At 49.0% G+C, this 19184-nt stretch overlaps 1 protein-coding gene across 16 annotated transcripts in view; it reads left to right on the top strand.

The window, feature by feature from the left end:
- Cep164 (centrosomal protein 164) overlaps positions 1-19184 on the top strand; it is a 64748-nt gene that overhangs the window by 18047 nt on the left and 27517 nt on the right. For 10 of the 16 annotated variants that reach the window (XM_076924988.1, XM_076924993.1, XM_076924991.1 and 7 more), the window contains 5 exons: positions 1970-2174; positions 4524-6176; positions 8772-8927; positions 9302-9436; positions 10547-10624. In XM_076924988.1, coding sequence (XP_076781103.1) covers positions 1970-2174; positions 4524-6176; positions 8772-8927; positions 9302-9436; positions 10547-10624 — 2227 coding nt within the window. The remainder of the gene's footprint in view (positions 1-1969; positions 2175-4523; positions 6177-8771; positions 8928-9301; positions 9437-10546; positions 10625-19184) is intronic. The other 6 variants (XM_076925000.1, XM_076924999.1, XM_076924998.1 and 3 more) reach the window with 1 other exon arrangement.

Genomic DNA, 19184 nt, shown 5'->3' with positions numbered 1-19184 from the left:
ATTAATTTTTAATTGCATTTATGTATTTATATTTATCTACCCACCTACTCTATTTATTTACTTATGCTTGTGGGTGTGGGCATACCACAGCACTTATAAGTATGGAGGTCAGGGGACAACTTGTAAGTTGGTTTTCTCTGTCTATCGTGTGGGCTCCCGGAAGGAAACTCGGGTCCTTGGGCTTGGCCGGGAGCACCTTCACCAGCTAAGCAGTCTCTTCGACCCTGATTTTCAAACGTTAAAAAACTTTCATGTTCCAGGGATAACTCTACTTGGTCATGATATATGACCCCTTTTATATTTTATGGGATTTGATTTCCTAAAATCTCATTAAGCGTTATTGCATCTGTGTCCATAGGGGAAACTGGTCTGTAGTATCATTTTCTCATAATGTGTTTCCTTGTTTCTACCATGTTGTCATTGTCCTCACAGAATGAGATTTTGTTCTCTTCAGGTTTGTGGACAAGTTTGCTGGACAAAGATTGCTGTTATTTCCGCTTTAAATATTCGATAGAATTTACCATTGCCACGATCTGGTAACTTTCTTTGTGGGAAAAGTTTTAACTTTAACTCCCATTCTAAAAATAGAAATAAAGCTGTGTGTTGATAAGTGTACAAAAACAAGGGACAAAGGCAGGAGGATTGCTGTGAGTTTGTGGCCAGCCAAGCCTGCTTTCCATAGGGAGTTCCAGCCAGCCAGGACTCCATAATAAAGACCCTTTTTTATCCTCCCCCTATGAGGTATAAGAGTGTTCAGGTCGGGTTTTTTGCTTTGCTTTGTCCTTTGAGACAGAGTCTCTCCATGTATTCCTGAACTGACTTTGTAAACTAGGTTGGCCTCAAAATGAAGAGATGACCTCACACTCGATCCTGCAACTTCCTCATACTGAGTGCTGAGATTAGAGAGGCTGATGGCCTCCACGGTCTCAGACCAGGAAACACCGTTTCAAATACTGTGCCTGGAATACTGTGTAGAGAAGCATAGGTTTTTTTTTTTTTTTTTTTTTTTTTTTTTTGGAGACAGGGTTTCTCTGTGTAGCCTTGGCTGTCCTGGAACTCACTCTGTAGACCAGGCTGGTCTTGAACTCAGAAATCCGCCTGCCTCAGAAATCCGCCTGCCTCTGCCTCCCAAGTGCTGGGATTAAAGGCGTGCGCCACCACCGTCCTGGCGAGAAGCATAGTTTTAAAAAAAATGTTCTGTATGTATACGTGTGTGCCTGTCTGTCTGTCTGTACACCATGGATACAGATGCCTGAGAAGGTTGGCAGAGGGTGTCAAGGATCTGGAACTGGAGTTACGTGCAGTTGTGAACTGCTGTATGGGTGCTGGGAACAGCCCTGATCTGTAAGGGCGGCAAGTGCTCTTAACCACTGAGCCGACTCTCCAGTCCCAGGTTAAAGACTTAACATTATGTTGATGGGTTATACAGTGTGTGGGGAGGGGGAACTGGGGGCTTCTTGTGTTGTGAGCCACCATATAGGTTCTGCTGGGTAACAAACCTATTTTCTCTGGAAGAGCAACCGGTGCTCTTAACTGCTGAGCCATCTGTCTGGTCCCATTAAAAAAATAATTAGTTTATTTTCAGGTATCTCTTTTCTTTGAGTAATCTTTCAAAAGTTTGTTGCTTGCGTTAAAAATAAATAAATAAATAAAACGAAGAAAGAAAAAAAAGAAAGCCAGCTGCGCCTGCAGCTTTGAATGTCCGTGTCTTATCTGCCATGTCTTCATTTCTCCTATAGAAAACAACATCTCATCTCCCATGTTGTATTCTGGGTAATTTCCTAGGTTTATTATTCAATTACTTATTTGTCTCTTCTTCAGTGTTGAATTTGATGTTTAGCACACTTTAAAAAACAACTATCCACTGCTATAAGTTAGTTTATATGCCCCAATATTCGTTCTTTCTTAATGAATTTTGTTCTTGCTTGGCCTTAGAAGGGACTGACTTCTGAACTCTGCTCACCCCTAGCCAGAACATCACAGGTGATCTTTACTATTTCAACTTTGACACTGGGCAGTCCATCTGGGACCATCCGTGTGACGAGCACTATCGGAAGCTGGTCATCCAAGAGCGGGAGAAGTGGTCGGCTCCTGGGGCCGTTAAGAAGAAAGACAAGAAAAAGAAAAAGGAAAAGAAAAACAAGAAGGACAAAGAGACCTCCAAAAGTCCTCTGGTGAGTCAGCCTGAGTTGGCCTCCTACCCAGGGCTGCAGCCCAAAGAGGTATGGGGACCCATGGGGACCCGCCAGCGGGTAAAACAATGAATTCTTGATGGGACATTGTCTCATTTTTACCTGGCAGATTTTTCTTCCAGCCTCTGGTAGTTGTTACTTCTGTAAATAATTCCTTCTCTCTCCCTGGGAAGCTCCAGTTACATGACAGGATTAGAGAGAATGTGAGCTCAGCGGGACAAGGACCGTGTCTTACATTTGATTGGAGATATGATGGCATTCGTCACTCCGGAGAGTGGGGAACAGAGATAGGACCTGTTGAGTTGGCCGTAGACTCATTATTTGCCATTATCTTAAAATTGTCAGAACACCAGTGCCTTCAGGTTTTAAAAGGAAAGCTGGGATTCATGGCGCATGCTTGTAATCCTAGTGTCTTGGAAGGTTGAGGCAGGAGGATCACGAGTTTGAGGGCAGCCTGTAATTGATGCATATATGCCATTGGCTCAGGTGACTGTTATCGGAGGTCTCTATGGCCAGCATCCTTGGAGGGAGAGGGGAAGGAGGAGAAGGAGGAGGAGGAGAAGGGGAGAAACGGGAAGAAGAGGAAGAGAAGGGAGGAAGAGGAAGAGGAAGCAGAGGGGAGGAGGAAGAGGAAGAGGAGGAAGATGAGGAGGAGGAGGAAGAAGAAGAGGAAGAGGAGGAGGATGAGGAGGAAGAGGAGGAGGAAGACAGCAGCAGTTAGAGGCTGCATCCTCACGTGGTCTCCAGAAGCTTTTTTATCGAGTTCTGAGGGCTCTGTGCGTTGTTTATCTGTCCCTCAGCATGTCTGACCATGGTAGGTAGAAGTTGTCACCCCTACTTCAGGAGGAGTGAGGCCCTGTGGTTCAGGATATAGACTTTGTTCCCTCCACGCAGGCTTGGGGCTGGCAGCCTGAGGAAGCAGCTCAGTTCAGGCCTGTGGGGAGCACTGGGAAGACTCGTTTTAACTCTCAGTGATCCGGTTGTTTTGCCCTTTTTGGTTCTGTCAATTTTGTGTCCCGCCTGCACCTGGAGTGTGTGTGTGTGTGTGTGTGTGTGTGTGTGTGTGTGTGTGTCCGTCCCTATGTTGAGGATCCCCAAGACCACACACATGTTAGGCAGGTGTTCTACCAGTGAGCCCCCTTCCCAGCTCCACTTTCTTCTTTCCTAAGGCGTCAGTTCCGGCCTTGAGCAGTTAGTTTTCCACCTCATCATGTCTGTGTTCTGTTGCTGCTCTGCATCCCTTTGCCGTCCCCAGCTCTATGCACTCAGTGTTCTGAGAAACGGGGTGAGATGCCCGATCCCATAGAAAGAAACATGAAGACAGGTGCTTTCCAAATAGAGTCTTGGAGTTTTCTAATACCATCATGTATTTGAAAAGCAGAAGGTAATGGTGGGCTTTTCTTTAGCCCAGGATAATCCGAAATGATATTTTGGCATCTGGCAGGCTCCAACTGGACTCAAGGTGAGCTTGGGTGACAGACGTGGCTCTGGATGTGTGTTTGAGTCTCAGGAGCTCCTTGTTGTAGTTCCAGGAAAGAAGGACAACTGAACCAGGTCCTCAGTGGGATTTTTTAAGGCTCAGATCAGGCACCTCAAGTTTGTGTTTGTCTAGTGGTCAGGGCGGAGGTTCCCAGGCTACCTGGGATCAGGTGGCCTGGGCCCTCTGGACATGTGTGCTCCCAGCTGGCTGGTTAGTGCATTTGCAGAGGGTGTTGATTGCCTCGAGGCTTTCTTGTAGCCCCAAGGTTCTGTGACTGGATGTCTTTAAGCAGTGCCAACTTGTGCTGGTGGTAGAAGGCACTGGACTTGAGTTTCCCTGGCTTCTTCTCTTCTCTCCCTCAGAGGACATTTCTGGAGTCCTTGATACGGTGTTTATAAAAGCAGCCAATCACGAACCTGAGGGCTAGAAGAAGCTTGGGGGTCGATCACATGCCTGTGGTTTCTAGGCTTTGACTGGTAGCGTCTTCAGATGGCTACTCTGTAGTGGCCTTAGAAATGAGGCTACTCTGGGATCCCTGGGGCTGTGGTTGGTTCTTGTCCCTGTCACACTGCAGCCTTCACACTGTGGTAGCTCCCTAGGTACCCAATCTCCAGGGCTCTATGGAGCAAGGATTGTAGGCTGTTAATATGTTCGTTCTCTCTCTCTCTCTTTCTCTCTCTCTCTCTCTCTCTTTCTCTGAACTAGAACCTAAAAAAGGCACATATTCTTCTCTCTGATTTCTGCTTTACCTTAAGGAGGGTGGTTTCCTGTTGCGGGTCTTGGGCTGAGGTAGCAAGAATGGATCACCAGGTCAGTCTTAGTCTTCTCTGCATGTTTATATATCCATCTAGGAACCACAGCCTGAGCAGGGACTTCTGCCTTCCTCCTTTCTCCGTGGCCTGTCCCCTCTCCCAGCACCTGGGCTCGCTGATCTGGACCTAGACCAAGAGGTGCAGGCTAGAAATGAGGCCTTTAAGAAAGGGAGGAGCCCGTGCATGCTGGGCGACACACCATGGCCTCTCATGGGTGCCCTTCCTGGTAAGCTGCAGCCACTCTCCAAAGGCCAAGCATCTCGAACCCACCAGATCTTTGCTGACGTGGAGAAAATCTTAGGCAGGCCTTCGAGCCAATGCAAGACAGAGTTAGGAGACCTACAGGGTCTGGAGTCAGCCCAGAAGGCCACAGAGAAAATCTACCTGGGGTTTTCAGACCCTGAAATAGAAAAAATGGAATTGAGGACCAGACAGCAGAGACTTGGCGCTGGGGGTGCTCAGAACCCAGAGCCACTCTACAGTGGGCAGGATGTGTCAGAATGCAGGAGCCAGACCCCGGCTCACACTAAGCTTTCTGAGGCTTCCAAAGGCCTGCAGCTCAAAGAGGAGCATAACCACAGCATAGCCACTCTGAACTGCACTGGCCCTGGAGGGGACAAAGGTCAGAGCCCTTTGCCACCCTCTGAGGAGGAGCCCTCCCTGTCTCTTTGTTCATCTGACCACGTGCTGCCTGCCAGGAAGAACAAGACGTTTTTACTGGAGAGCAGCCCAGCAGAAGACTTCAGCTGGCAGGAAGTTCCCGGGGAAGGTGGGGACCTGGGCAGGGAGAGGTGGAGGAGAGAGTCTCCAGGCCTATGGATGGGACAGGTCTCCAAGCTTATCAACAAGGACACTGCAGAGAGATGCAAGGAAACAGAGCCTGCTGCTCCCAAGGCTACAGAGGCCACAGCTGAAGATTCACCACGGGGACCCTCGCTGCTGCCACCTGATACCCTGGCATCAGAACCAGTTCCAAAGTCCCCTTCAGGGGGTCTTGCCACTGAAGACCAGCACCATCCACCCGAGTCTCCAGAACCTCCCAATGAAGATGGGAAGCCTAGTGTGCTCGGGGCTGACTTGGATAGCAGTAGTGGAGGGGGTAGCAGCCTGGCCTCACCCCTTGGCTCACAGGTCCTAGGTGAGGTCAACAACTTCCCCTGGGACCTGCAGAACCCCCAGGGGTCTGTTCCTGTCGTGGGCCAGTCAGGCCCGGGGCCTAGAGATGTACGTTTCTGCCCTTTCCTGGTGCCCCAGTTGTCCCACATGAGCTCTGCGGAGGAGCAGTCTGAGAGTGAAGACTACTCTGAGGACCAGAGGTTCTACCAGCATATCCTGCAGATGGTCAAGATCTCTAGGCGGCTGGAGGGCCTGGGGCTGCCCGAGAACATGCAGGAAATGCCGTGCAAAGATGTTGCCGGCATGGTCTGTGGCATGGCCAACGAGTCTTCCAGGATGTCTAGTGAGGGTGAACACAAGGCCAACAGAGTGCCAGAGAGGGACTCGGGGTTTCTGGCCTGGGGGCCAGAGCTGCTGGAACATCCTCCAGGAGTGGTCTCTACCCCTGCTGGGCAGGAGGAGGCCTCTCAGCAAGCACAGTGCCAGCCAAGCAACGGCCTCAGGCAGGGGCCAGTCCAGCCCAGTTCCGACACTGGGCTTGCTGCAGAGCCAAGCAAGATGCAGCTTCTCAACCAGGTAGGCTTCTTAGATAGCATGGCCTAAGGTCTGCCCCCTCCCCCACCTCAGCAGGGAGGAAGCAGGTGGAGCTGGTGTTGCTCCAAAGGCCTCAGGCCTACTCTCCTCTTACCCTCAAGTACCCAAACAGCCACCTGACCCCCATGACCTGGATTTCAAGTTTGTTCTGTTCTACTGTCTGCAGGCTAGAGCTGAGGGTATCCGTTGGTTCTCTTCCCTGGACGTAACCATGCACATGGGTGGTTCACATGCTTTGAAGGGATTGCTTCTGAGGGTGGGCACGGTGGCACCGATCCCTGTCCTTATCCAGAGTCCAGGCACCTTCTGGGAGTTGGGAAGCCTTTCCCAGCAGCTGCTGATTCTAGAGAACTGTCCTTCAGCTCTGCATGTTCCCTTCTGGGAGTCACCCAGTCCTCAGGAAACACGGAGCTCACAGTCCGCTGGCTGCTGCCACCCAGTCAGCTGCTTCTGCTCCTTGCCTCCCAGGGACCCCAGAAAAAACACACGACCCTGTCTTAGGTGTTGACTTCACTTTCCCACTGGTGTTTTCCAAATGGTGGGACTTATCTTGTCATTCCTTCACTGAAAAGATCCCCCCGTTCTTCATTCAGAAATCAGGTTGGACGGAGGCCGTAGGGCTCACTCCGAAGTCCCTAGCTGGTCTGCTGCGGCCCAGCTGCGGCTTTACCCGGCTGTTTCCTCTGGTCCCTAATTGCCGACCGCACCAGCTCTCCGTTAGTTCTAATAACTAGTATAGTACTATAAATATCGGATAAGCCACGGATTATCCCGAAAGTTTTAATTAACCCAACGGCATCAAGTTTATCTGCTCTGAAGGACGCTGGCACACACAGCCCCATGCTCGAGTTAATGGCCATCTATAGAAGCCGATCAGTAGGAGCCAAGGATCTATAATTTCCCCGCTAACCGCCGGCTCAGTAAAGGCCCAAGAGAACAAAGCCCCCAGCATGCCTGTCTCCCTCCCTCAAGCCCCAGCATGTTAGCAAATTAGCCACGTTAGGAGTCTGTAATTTTCTACAAATACAGTGTGGGAAGGATTTTGCTGCTATGCTTGGGTGGCGGAAGGGCTGAGCGGGCCGGGCAGGCTCAGTTTGCCCACAGTTCACTGGGAGAAATAAGAGTACACAAAAGACTCCCTTTGAGATAGGTACCCCTCAATCCCCTGTCTGCCCAACGAAGCCTGTGACTTTGGACAGGGTTCTTGGCCACGCCCACCTCCATTTCCCCAAGTGGGGTCTCCACTATGTGGTAGAGCCCACCTGAGGTGATTTAACAGTAAGCAGGGCCTAGTGTCACTGACCAGCTTTACGTGTCAGTAGCTTTACTCCCTGACACAGATGTTCTACAACCGGTAGGATGACCGGTGATCTACCGAGGTAAGGATTGGATCTTACCTCAGGTGTCCTCTGAGTACAGAGACAGGCTCTGCTGGGACTGGCGCAGGCACCTCAGAGAGGGTGGTGACTCTGACCTTTGGATCCTTGTCTCTTTGTTTACTCTTAGGGGTTAAGAGTGGAACAAAATATGGCCTCTCCGTTTTATATGTAAATTTGAGAAAAGTTTTGAAGGGTCTTGTAATGTGTTCCCAGGCCCTGTGTGTGTGTGTGTGTGTGTGTGTGTGTGTGCAACTACAAGTGCTTGTGGAGGCCAGAAGAGGGTGTCAAAGATTGTCTGGAACTGGAGTTGGAGGCAGCTGTGTGTGAGCTGCCCGAAGTGGCTTATGGGAACTGAATGCACTCAGAGCCTCTGGAAGACCAGCAGACTTTTCTTAACCAGTGCGCTGCCTCTGCAGCTCCTGTGCTAGCCTCTTGTTTCTGTTAAGTCAGATGCCCATAATACACATCCCTGTAATAAGAGTGACTCCGTACTGTTGCTCCAGCCCTGGACCCCTTCCAGAAGCCCCTGTGTTCCTCATCTCCTTTGGGCTGCTTAGCAGACCTCAAAGGGCCAAGCACAGACCCTTTTCTTGCAGACGAAAGAACTGGGGTGTGAGGGGCTGTGAGTTAGCCGAGGGTTCACACATTCTGACCCAGCCTAGATTTTTGACTCCAGTACTCACTGGCACGATGGAAGCCTTCACTTGGCTCCCGAGAGCCGGGGAAAGCAAGCCAAAGACAATGACAAGGCTCATGCTTAAGCACAGCAGCCGCCCGTGTGCAGAGTCCTCCCAGGAGGCCCGCGCTTTGCTCTGGTGTTTACTTCCATCTTTGTCAATAGCATATTGAGACTGCTTTTTCTTGACTCACCAGTTTTAAGCATCAAGAGACTTCTAGTAGCTGGGGTTTTATCTCTACCTTCCTGTCCTACTCACTTGTTCTGTTGGCCCCCAGTCTTAGCATCTGGCAGCTGTGAGCCTAGCACACAAGTTAGCAGAATCAGGAAGCCAGCCTGCCGTTTCTCACCCAGTCGGCACACTGGTATTTCTGGATGTTACTCTTTATTAGCAGCCTCCAAGCAGAGGCATTTCAAACTTAAACAGGCAGGATTTAGAAGCTTTATTTTTATATCTGCCTCTGACACCCTGAGAGCCTTGCGGTTTCTGGGGTTTGTAACGGGATGTGTTCTATTACCCAGGTCCTGGGTTCCCCCTTAGCCCCAGTCCAGGCCCCTCTTTGGGGCTTGGCTCCCTTACGAGGCCTTGGGGATGCCCCATCCTCTGCTCTTCGTGGATCCCAGAACATGAGCTTGGGGAGCTCGGCAGATTCTGGGCATCTTGTGGAGTCCATGCTGGTGAGTCCTTTCTCTGCTGCGCATGTGTTTTGTTACTGTGGGGCCTTTGGGGCGGGGGGGGGGAATCACACCTGGAACTGTGGTCTGTCACTGAGACCCAAGCCATGTCTTCAGAGTTTGTCACCTAGTCTGAGTGGAGTCACTCTGGCAGTGGGGGTGGCCTGGGCTGTAGGCTACCTGTGCTGATTTCCCAATCCATGTGGCTGGGGTGTGGGGTGCGGGGAGTTGGGGAAGGAGTAAGACCTGTGGATCAGACTCAGATTCGTGGACATGGTAGGACTTGACTGGGGACCCATCTTAAGGAATTGAGGGAGCACGCCGGGATCATTCCGAAGATCCTCCTGGTGAGTCCCCTATTCCCCTTTGTTTTGGAGCCTCCACAGAGTCTCAAGGCTGCTGCTTACACAAAGGGTCTCTTGGCTTCTGTCAATGAGGGCAAGAATGCTCTCAGCCTCTTGACTTTAGGGGAAGAGACCAACGAGGAGGATGAAGAGGAGAGTGACAACCAGGTAATGAATGCTGAGCTACCCCATCCTCTTGCGCACGCACGGGGGCGTGTAAGAGTTGTAACCCATTTTAGCTGTACAGTAATTCAGGGATATTAGTTGTCTTCATAACGTTATGTTGCCATCACTACCGTCCATTTTCAGAAATTGTTCATAATCCCAGATCCTAGCCACTAGACAATACATCATTCCTTTTTCCTCCAGCCTCTGGTAACCTCCAAGTCCTATTTTTTTTTTTTTTCTCATGAACTTGCCAGTTCTAGATGTTTCATAGGAGTATGTGCACACAGTGTTTTCCTCTCATGTCTGGCACCTTCTCACTCAGTATGCCGCAGCGAGAATGTAAAGCCTGGTGTGTGCCTGCACTGTGTCCTGTTCATGCACTCTTCTGTTGGTGGGTACATGGGTTGGTTCTGTCTTTGGATAACCTCTGGGCCACCCCTCCCCCAACCATTTTAAAAATAAGTAAGAGTGATATTTCTACCCAATAACTTCCTTTCTTGACCAGTCTATATACATCTCAGGTCTGATCTGGAGACCACAACATACTTGCTTGGTCTTTTGCTTGCTCACTGGATAATGGGCTACTTAGTGAGGCTTTAGTGGAAGGCCTACTCAGAGCTCTTCAAAGCCTTGCCAGGGTACCCCAGTCTCTGCTGAATGCCCTCATGCGGGACTGGCCAATTCCTTTCAACTTATCACTTGCCAACACAATCTAGAGCTATCTGAGAAGAGGGAACCCCGGTTAAGAAAAACGCTTTCATAAGGTTGGCCCATAGGCTAGCCTGTGGAACACTTTCTTTATTAGTGATTGATGTGTGTCCAGCACATTGTGGGTGGTGCTGTCCCTAAACAGGCGGTCCTGGGTTCTATAAGTTAGCAGGCTGAGCAAGCCAGGAGGAGCAAGCTAGTAAGCAGCACCCCTCCACGGCCTCTGCATCAGTTTTTGCCTCTAGTTCCTACCCTGAGTTCCTTCAGTCAGGGAATGTGACCTGAGAGTTGTAAGTCAAAATGAACCCTCTCTCCCAAAGTTGCTTTTGGTCATGGACCCCCATCACTTCAATGGAAACCATAGCTAAGACCCTAACTAAGCTCAATTGTTTTTCCTCACAGAGTATCCGAAGCTCCAGTGAGCTTCTCAAGAACCTACATCTGGACCTTGGTGCCCTGGGAGGTAACTTTGAGTATGAGGTAAGAGCCTGAGGGCCCTGCTGTTAAATGCCTCGGGCAGTACCTTTTTTTTTTTCCTTCTGAAGCTTTTGCAGTCTGCTGAACATATTTAGAAAGGAAACTGGTCCATCTGGGTCTGCCCAGAATTTTTGAGGTTCAGGGAATCCATTCATTTTTCTCAGCTATCAAATGACCAGTTCTTGGAAGTCCACGTGCTAGCAGATGCTTTAAGCATAACGAGACATGCATGCTTACAGCCTTTCTCCTCCTTGCACGGAGAAGAGATTTCTTGTCTAGACATCAAGCAAACTTATCAGAAGAGATGGCATTTGCCCTGGGTTTTGAAGAAAAGCTAAGTTTTAGACAGGGGATAGTCTAGGTAAACGAACGACCCAAGCAAAGATTTAAGGGCAGAAAAAGGCGTATGGGTAGGAATAGCTTCGGGAACATGCTTCCACGGTCCCATCCTGTCCCTGTGGTCTAACCTGTGCTGCCACCAGCATCTTCTTCATGGAGAGCACACGGGCAGTCCAGCTCATCATGTCTTCAGACTCAAAATCTTGGTGCATACTTTGGAGCCTGGACCAGAAGTCACAGGAACATCTACTGTATATTCTGTCTAGGGTCTGATTTATTAATTTTAAGCAATTAAAAGTTCTCTAAATAGTCCTAAAATAATTGTTATAAGCAGTGAATCACAAAGTTGCAAATTAGATCCATGCAGACATTTAAATACCGACTGCAAGGTCTAAGCTTCATACGAGTATTATGTATTACATTTTTATTAGTGCCTTCCACACCTTAAGCTCAAAATGACCACATTAGGATGACCACAAAGCTGTCCAGAAGAGCAAAGGTGCCCCCACCACAAATTGTAAGTGGTTTCGTTATCATCCCTATTCTTTGTGTGTATGTGACTGTGTATGTTACAAGTATGTATTTGCTGGACATAGGCTCTCGTGCACATGGAGGCCAGAGGAGGACATTGGGAGTGACTGTCACTCCCTGCCTAATTATTCCATCAAGATAGTTCTCTCACTGAACCTGATTCTAGGCTGGCAGCCAGCATGCCCCAGGGGCCTTCCTGTGTCTTCCTCCCACAGTGCCAGGTTACAGGTGCATGGCCACACCTACCTTTTTACTGGGGTAACTCCGGCTGCACAGCAAGCACTCTTACCCTCCGAGGCATCTCCTCAGCCTCTGTTGTCATCGTTGTTGTCGTCGTCATCATCATCATCATCTTTTTTTTTTTTTTTTTTTTTTTTTTTTTTGAGACAGGGTTTCTCTGGGTAGCCTTGGCTGTCGTGAAATTTGCTCTGTAGACCAGGCTAGCCTTGAACTCAGAGTTCTACCTGCCTCTGCTTTCCGAGTGAGTGCTAGGATTGAAGGCAAGCACCACCACAGACAGGTCCTTATTATTTTTTTAAAATTGCATTTTAATTTGTTTGTTTGCACATGTGGAGGTTGGAGGACAACTTGCTGGAGTCAGTTTTCACCTTCCGTGCAGGCCCTGGGGATTGAACTCAGGTTGTGAAGCTTGGCAACGAGTGCATTTGTCCACTGACCTGTCTCCTCCTGGCCCCATCTCTTATTACTTCTGATTCACATTTCTTGGTCCTCACCACCCCTTGGAGGCCAGGACTGTCACTGTCTCAGTCCGAATGCTGGCTGACAGCTCTGGGTTGGTACCATTTCATAGTAAAACTTTGCTTATTATCCCAGAATCTGTCCAGCCTTTTGTTTCTGCACAGACAGATATGTTTTGATTGTGACTTTAACACTTTCTGCCAAATGCCACACTTTCTCCAACTGTCCCATCTGTAGCTCCAATCTGATACGTCTGCCTTGAAACCGTTCCTTCTGAGCGCAAGCTGGGATGCCCGAGTCAAGAATCCGGTTTGATTCTCTGACAAGAGGACTTGGTTTTCCTTTCACCTATAATTCACCAGCGCAGACTGACTAGTGGACTCAAAACAGGTGCTTCTTTTGCACCCAGGTGGATGTCTGTCACTAGGAGAATGGCTCAGGAAGACTTGCATGTTTGCAGAAAGAGGGAAGTTGGGGGGTGGGGGTGGGGAGGGAGGCGCTGGACACATTGACACTGCATGATTTATGTCTGTACACCCAGCACCCAGCCCATTCACTGCCTGGGACACAGGCAGTGCTTTGTTCAACAGCTGAAGGAACGGAGTGGGGGAGATCCAGACAGGCTGGGTGGTGTTTTCTCCTTCCCTTAGCTTTCTCAGCTTCTGGGTTCAGTAGGTATTTGTTCCTTACCGTCAGCTGGTGTATTGAAATTCCACTGTAGTTTGATCATGATGACTTCTTAATGGCTTACAGATGTCAACCAGGAGAGGTATTCTCTCTTTTGATGTGATCTGGACTTCTGACATTTTCCCTTTGGTGATGGTGGGGGAGTGGGAGCTTTTTAGACATTTGAGTGTCTTGCTTGGCACCACAGTGTTATGGAGAAACATCTGTAGTAGGTGACACTTAGACACCCCCGACTCCTGCCTTCAGTCCTCTGCCGTGTGGGGGTGTTGGGGTCCTATGTCTGAACCTCAGGTAGGTATTAGAGCTTTTTCTTTAGGGAGATGCTAGCGGTGGTGATAAGTGTAGGTTTCTAGGCGGGCAAAACTGCCTCCACTTGGGCATTGCTTTTGAAAATAGCTTTTGTCCCAGTGCACAGTCATGCCCTACCCCTCGAAGCTCCTGTTTCAGCCTTTCTTCCTGGGTTCACTCTGCAGGGTGTCCTTTTGCCCCTACTTCCATGAGAGGGCAGTAGGATGGGAAGAATGCAGCTTAGTGTCGGCTTCGGCTTCCACCTCGGCTTTCCAACCCAAGCCCATTGCTAGTCTATTGTTAAAAGGGAAAGGTTCATGGAACCCGCACCAAGGCTTTCCCTCAGGGCCGGGGAGGCAGAGGGTGGTGAGAAGGCTGTATGTGGTCACAAGGTGCTGATGAAAAGCCATCAGCTATCAAAAAAGAGGGAGGGAGCCTCCGCTTAGAAATCACAGGATGATGTCAGTGTGATTGGAAAGTGCTAACTGTACCCGGGGAGCTGTGCAAAGAACTGAGACCTAATGAATGGGCACCAGACCTGGAAAATGAGCCTGACCTGTCAAGGCAACCTCTCTGGTCCCCCATTCTTCTCCCTCCTGTCGTGTGTGGATGGATCACTGGAGCCCATGCCTTGTGGCTCGGGGCAGGTGAGGGGGTAGGGACTGCATCCTGGGGAGCCTCATGGCTTTTGAAAAGTGTTAGGTATTCAAGAGCTGGTTCTGACGGCCACTGCTCTTCACCCCTTCCGTGCGCAGATGGCAAAGTCCAGAAATATGTTTGAGCATGAGAGACATGGAGCAGAGCTGTGCAACCACAAAGCCTGGAGCAGGAGCCTGTACCCAGGTGCCTGGAATGTGCAATCTGGCTGGGGGCTTCAGGCCCTGGACCTGGTGACATGCCAAGGAGCAGGGGCTGGGTGAACAGGGACAACGCCGAGTCAGATGAGATATTCGGTTTCCTGCATCCTTTTGTAGATGATAGACAGCCAGCATTTAACTTCACCTGCGCCGGGCGGTGGTGGCGCACGCCTTTAATCCCAGCACTTGGGAGGCAGAGGCAGGCGAATTTCTGAGTTCGAGGCCAGCCTGGTCTACAGAGTGAGTTCCAGGACAGCCAGGACTATACAGAGAAACCCTGTCTCGAAAAAACCAAAACAAAAACAAAAACGTCACCTGCTTTCTCCACCCATTTCTGGCTATCCTGTTGATGTCATCAATAGATGTGGATACAGGCCATGGTCGTTTGTTTTATTTTATTAAGCCTGTTTACTTTAGTGGTTGCCCTAGTTCAGCAATTTTATGTTTAGGTAGGCAGACTGAGATCATCCAGTCACATGGAAATCTTCCCTTTTGGGGAGGAAGGGATGCTAATGGTGGGGCCTTATTCCTCATGCACCCACTCTACCAGTGAGCTGTGCCCCAGGCTGTAAGCCATCCTCTGAAGGGATTAAGCTTGAGAGTTGCCTGGATGAAGCTCAAGATTCTTGTAGACGTGTTTTCTCCAGTGTAACTATGGGAAAATAGGGGAGATGGCTCAGTGGTTAAATCACTTGCTGTTTTTCCCAAAGGACCACTGGGGGGTTGGTTCCCAGCACCCACATCAGCAACCACACAGGCTCACAACTGCTTGTGATTCCAGCAGATCTTATGCCCTCTTCTGGCCTTGATAGGTACTCATACACACAAGTCTCTCTCTCTCTCTCTCTCTCTCTCTCTCTCTCTCACACACACACACACACACACACACACACACACAAATTAAAAAAAGAGACCTATGCTTTTAAGGAAAGAAAAAAGAACGAGAATCTACATGTATCTGCTATCCTCACCTTCTTTTCTCTCCCCTTCAGTATTGGGAATAGAGCCCAGCCTCAGGCTTACTAGGCATTCGCTGTACTACTGAGCTGCCTCCCAGCCATGGATACCCTTGGAGTTCTTTATTATTAATTAACTAATTAATTAATGTGCCCATTAATCTATCTATCTATCTATCTATCTATCTATCATCTATCTATTGAGGTGGTGTCCGACAGTGTTGCCTGACTATGTAGACCAGGCTGGCCTTGAACTCACAGAAAGCTGCCTGCCTGTGCCTCTGGAGAGCTGGGCCACCATACCTGGCCACCCTCTGAGGTTTGATGGCCTACTTGCCCTCCCATCATTTTGAGTAGTTAAGAGTTAACATTTCATTTCAAGCCGGGCGGTGGTGGCGCACGCCTTTAATCCCAGCACTTGGGAGGCAGAGGCAGGTGGATTTCTGAGTTCGAGATCAGCCTGGGATCAGCCTGGTCTACAGAGTGAGTTCGAGGACAGCCAGGGCTATACAGAGAAACCCTGTCTCGAAAAACCAAAAAAAAAAAAATTTCATTTCATAAGCACTGTAATGAAACAGTCTAATCCCTATATGACTTGGCAAAGAGCTATTACACCTCCATTTGGGAGTGGAGGAGAGGAGGCCTCAGCACTTACCACCGTCTCACGCATGCACTCAGAGATCCACCTGCCTCTAGTGGGATTAAAGGCATGCACCATCACCACTGCCAAGATGCATGCATTCTTAAAAACAAAACAAAAAAACCCTAAAGAACTCAGTCAAGACTTTACTGAACATCCTTGTATGCTAGAAACTGGGTTCTGAGCTCAACTGAAAGTTCATTTAGTGAGGAAAATAAAGAAACCTACACCTTTTATAGCTATTGTCCTAGAGTGAGCCAGGACCCAGGGATCAAAGACCAAGGAAGGCTTCTTGAGAGAGGTGATGCTGTAAGGACCAGTGGTGGTTTGTCAGGGGAGAGGAGGGATGTTTGTTTCAGGACTGTGTGGCTTAGTGGTAGAATACAGGTTTACCATGTGCCAAGTCTGACCTCTTTAAAAACAACAGAGAATGTGCATATCAGAATAGAGTGGTAGAACCTTGCTTAACACATGGAGGAGGAGATATAAAATATGACTGGGATGAACTGGGAGAAGCTGGGAGGAGCCAGTTGAGAAGGTGCATACTTTCTCCTGAGGGCTATAGGTGTTATCTGGAGTCCGACACTTTGTCTCCTAATCCCACTTTGTTGCTAGGTAACCCTTTTAGGGCTAGGTTTCATCTCCAGATTGAGTTGGGGGTGGGGGTGGGACAGGAGAACCTTCTTTAATTCCAGGATGAGCCTGCCAAGCACGGGCTGGCCTTACTTACTGAATGAGTCATATGGTGAATGCGCGCGTGCACACGCACATACACACACACGTACACACGCATACATACACACACATACGTATGTACACACACACATATGTACACACATATATACATACACACAGATACATATGTACACACACATACATATATACAGATACATATGTACACACATATGTACACACATACATATGTATATACACATACATACATACACACAGATACATACGTACACACACACACACACACACACACACACACACACACACCCCTCTCCACCCTGCCTCCCATCAGTTTGACTCTCCTTGGACTCACAGAGCCTGGTAGACCAGTGTGGGGCTGTTGCTGGGTACTTTTGCTGTGGTTCCAGCTTGAATGAAACTACCTTTCTGAGGAGAAGGGGCCCATGCACCTCTTTCTCTCAGTTTAGGGGTACAGCAGTTGCTCTGTGTGGGTTCTGAGAGTGGTAGCTATGCTGGTTAGTATCTGCCTCCTCCACTTCACCTGCCTTTCTTCCAGAACAGGCTTGGTGACAGCCTCACACCCGCCCTAGTGCTTCACAACTAGGTCCATGTGGGACGTTCCATTGTTCTCACTGTTAGCTTAGTTCCCTGCAGGTGGGGTCAGCCTGGTCTTCTCTTGTCTCCTACGGCATTGTGTGTCTGGCACATGGAGGATGCTCAGAGGACGAAGACATGGGTCTCATCATCATAGAACATTAGTGATCACTTCTGGGGCATCAACAGTGTAGACAGTGCATAGCTCTAAGTTCCTTACCTCACTTGATGAGAGTTAATTCATTTAACCCTCTAGGCAGCCCTGTAAGGTAGGTGCTCCTTGGAATCCTTGCATTTCAGAGAAAGAAACCGAGGCACTGCAGTCAAATAATTTGGTTGAAATTGCACGTCATGCCTCCCTTTAGCATTCCTTGGGAGCCTGGGTTGGCAGGTCAGTTGGCTGCCAGGTCTGCAGTGGCTCTGTCTTTGGCTTCAGCAGATACTGTACTAGAACAGCGGATGCATGTTGAATGTTGAAGCCTTTTCCTTTACCTGCAGACTTGCCTTGTGATACTTAGCTTCCCACATAGTGGAATATCTGAATTAAACCTCAAGCTGTATTAAGGGAAGGCTTATATCTGCCTGCGGCTTTGCAGTGAAGGCCGGGATTGATTAGCCCCCTCTTGTTTTGTGTCCTGTATCGTGGCAGGACCCTGTGGCATGGCAAAGGCCATAAGCCAAGGAGCAAAGAGATGAAGGGTGTGAGGTCCCACAGCCTCTTTCAAGGGCATGTCCTTGGGCCTCCCATTAAGACCTAGATCCTAAAAGTTCCACTCCCTCTCAGTAATGCCACCCTGAGGCAAGTCTCCATCACATGAGCCTTTTGGAGGACACTTCAGATCCAAATTATATTACACTCTTTGTTTTAATCTTCAGGATAGGGAACCGGGAAGCCTTAAAAAGCCCTCATCAGGTCTTGTTCAGCCCGACAGCCTAAATGCCAACGCAGATGGTTTTCTTGAAGGAGGCTCTGAGCCTGAGCCCAGGAGAGACCACTGGCTGTATTTCTGAGGGAAGACTTTCTGTCTCTATTTTGGTCAACTCTGTAAAGAATTTAGCAGAAGCCTTGGGTTTTTACTAGTGAGTTTGTCTGAAAAACAGGGTGTGGTCGCTGTGTTAAGCATGCAGCTTAGCTCTCCCTTCAGGAGACCCAGCAAGAACAGTTTAGAAAATTGACAACTGCCAGCCGCTGGTCCTTTGGTCTTTCCTGTTCATGCCAAGACTCTGCTTCCTCCTAGTGTGTTTGGAAACAAAGCCTTTCCTGCCTGATGTGGGACTTCTCTGATGGCAGCCTGTTTGAGCACTCTGCTTGGCTTAGATTTTTTTTCAGAAACTGTCATGCGCTCCTCTTTCTGTCACAGCTCATGGACCTGTGTCTGTTCTGAAGTCCCCTTCTCCTTTGTCACCTCTGCCTGATCTCCTACCCAGCCAATAGCATTTGCTTCTCAGAGACCCCAGGCTGAGAGTCCTGGACAGAAGATGCTGTCTGTGGGGTTGCTGGCTTGTGCAGGGAGACTTGGTGGGGGAGGGGTACCCTTCTTATATTTTCCCTCTGCCTTTGAAAAGTGACAAGTAAAAGTTCCAGTCTTTGCCATTGTTCTCTTGTATGGTATCTATGCTCATTTTGAGTAAATGTTGTCTCCTGAGGTCTGAGGGTTTGGCTGATGGGGCTGGAGGATGTGGCAGATGATGGCAGAGTTGTGGTAATTTCTAAGCCCATCATGGACAGTTCCCTGCTTGGCTATGTCTGTACTACCGTAGAAATTTCCATTCCGTTTATTGGATATGGGTCAAGGGGCAGCAATCTGCATTTTGCAAAGCTAATTGGGTGACTGAAAGATGGCTCACAAACCTTAAAACTTCATACTGCCCTTGCACAGCCGACCTGAGTTCAGCTCCCCATACCTATATTAGGTAGCTCACAACCGCTCATAATTCTAGTTTCAGTAAAATCCAATGCTTCTGGCCTCTACAGACACCTGTACTCACATGCAAATACCTCTTGCCCCGCTCCCCACATAATTAAACCAGTATTTTTTTAAAAAAGCTGTTTGGGAGTGCCAGGGAGACAGTCAGGTGGGTAAAGTGCTCCCGGTGCAAGCATGTGGATGTGAGTTCTGATCCCTAACACTCATTTAAAAATCCAGGTATGGCCACATACGTCTGTAACCCCAGTAGTGGGAGCAGAGAGAAGGTGGATCCCTGGAGCATGCTCATCAGATAGTCTGACCAAATTGGTGAGCTCCAGATTCAGTGAGAGGTCATATTTCAGAGCAACT

Source organism: Arvicanthis niloticus, chromosome 26, assembly GCF_011762505.2.
Source record: "Arvicanthis niloticus isolate mArvNil1 chromosome 26, mArvNil1.pat.X, whole genome shotgun sequence".
NCBI classification, from domain to species: domain Eukaryota; kingdom Metazoa; phylum Chordata; class Mammalia; order Rodentia; family Muridae; genus Arvicanthis; species Arvicanthis niloticus.
The sequence above is the reverse complement of the archived record's forward strand: the minus strand, read 5'-3'. Positions and strand labels throughout refer to the sequence as shown.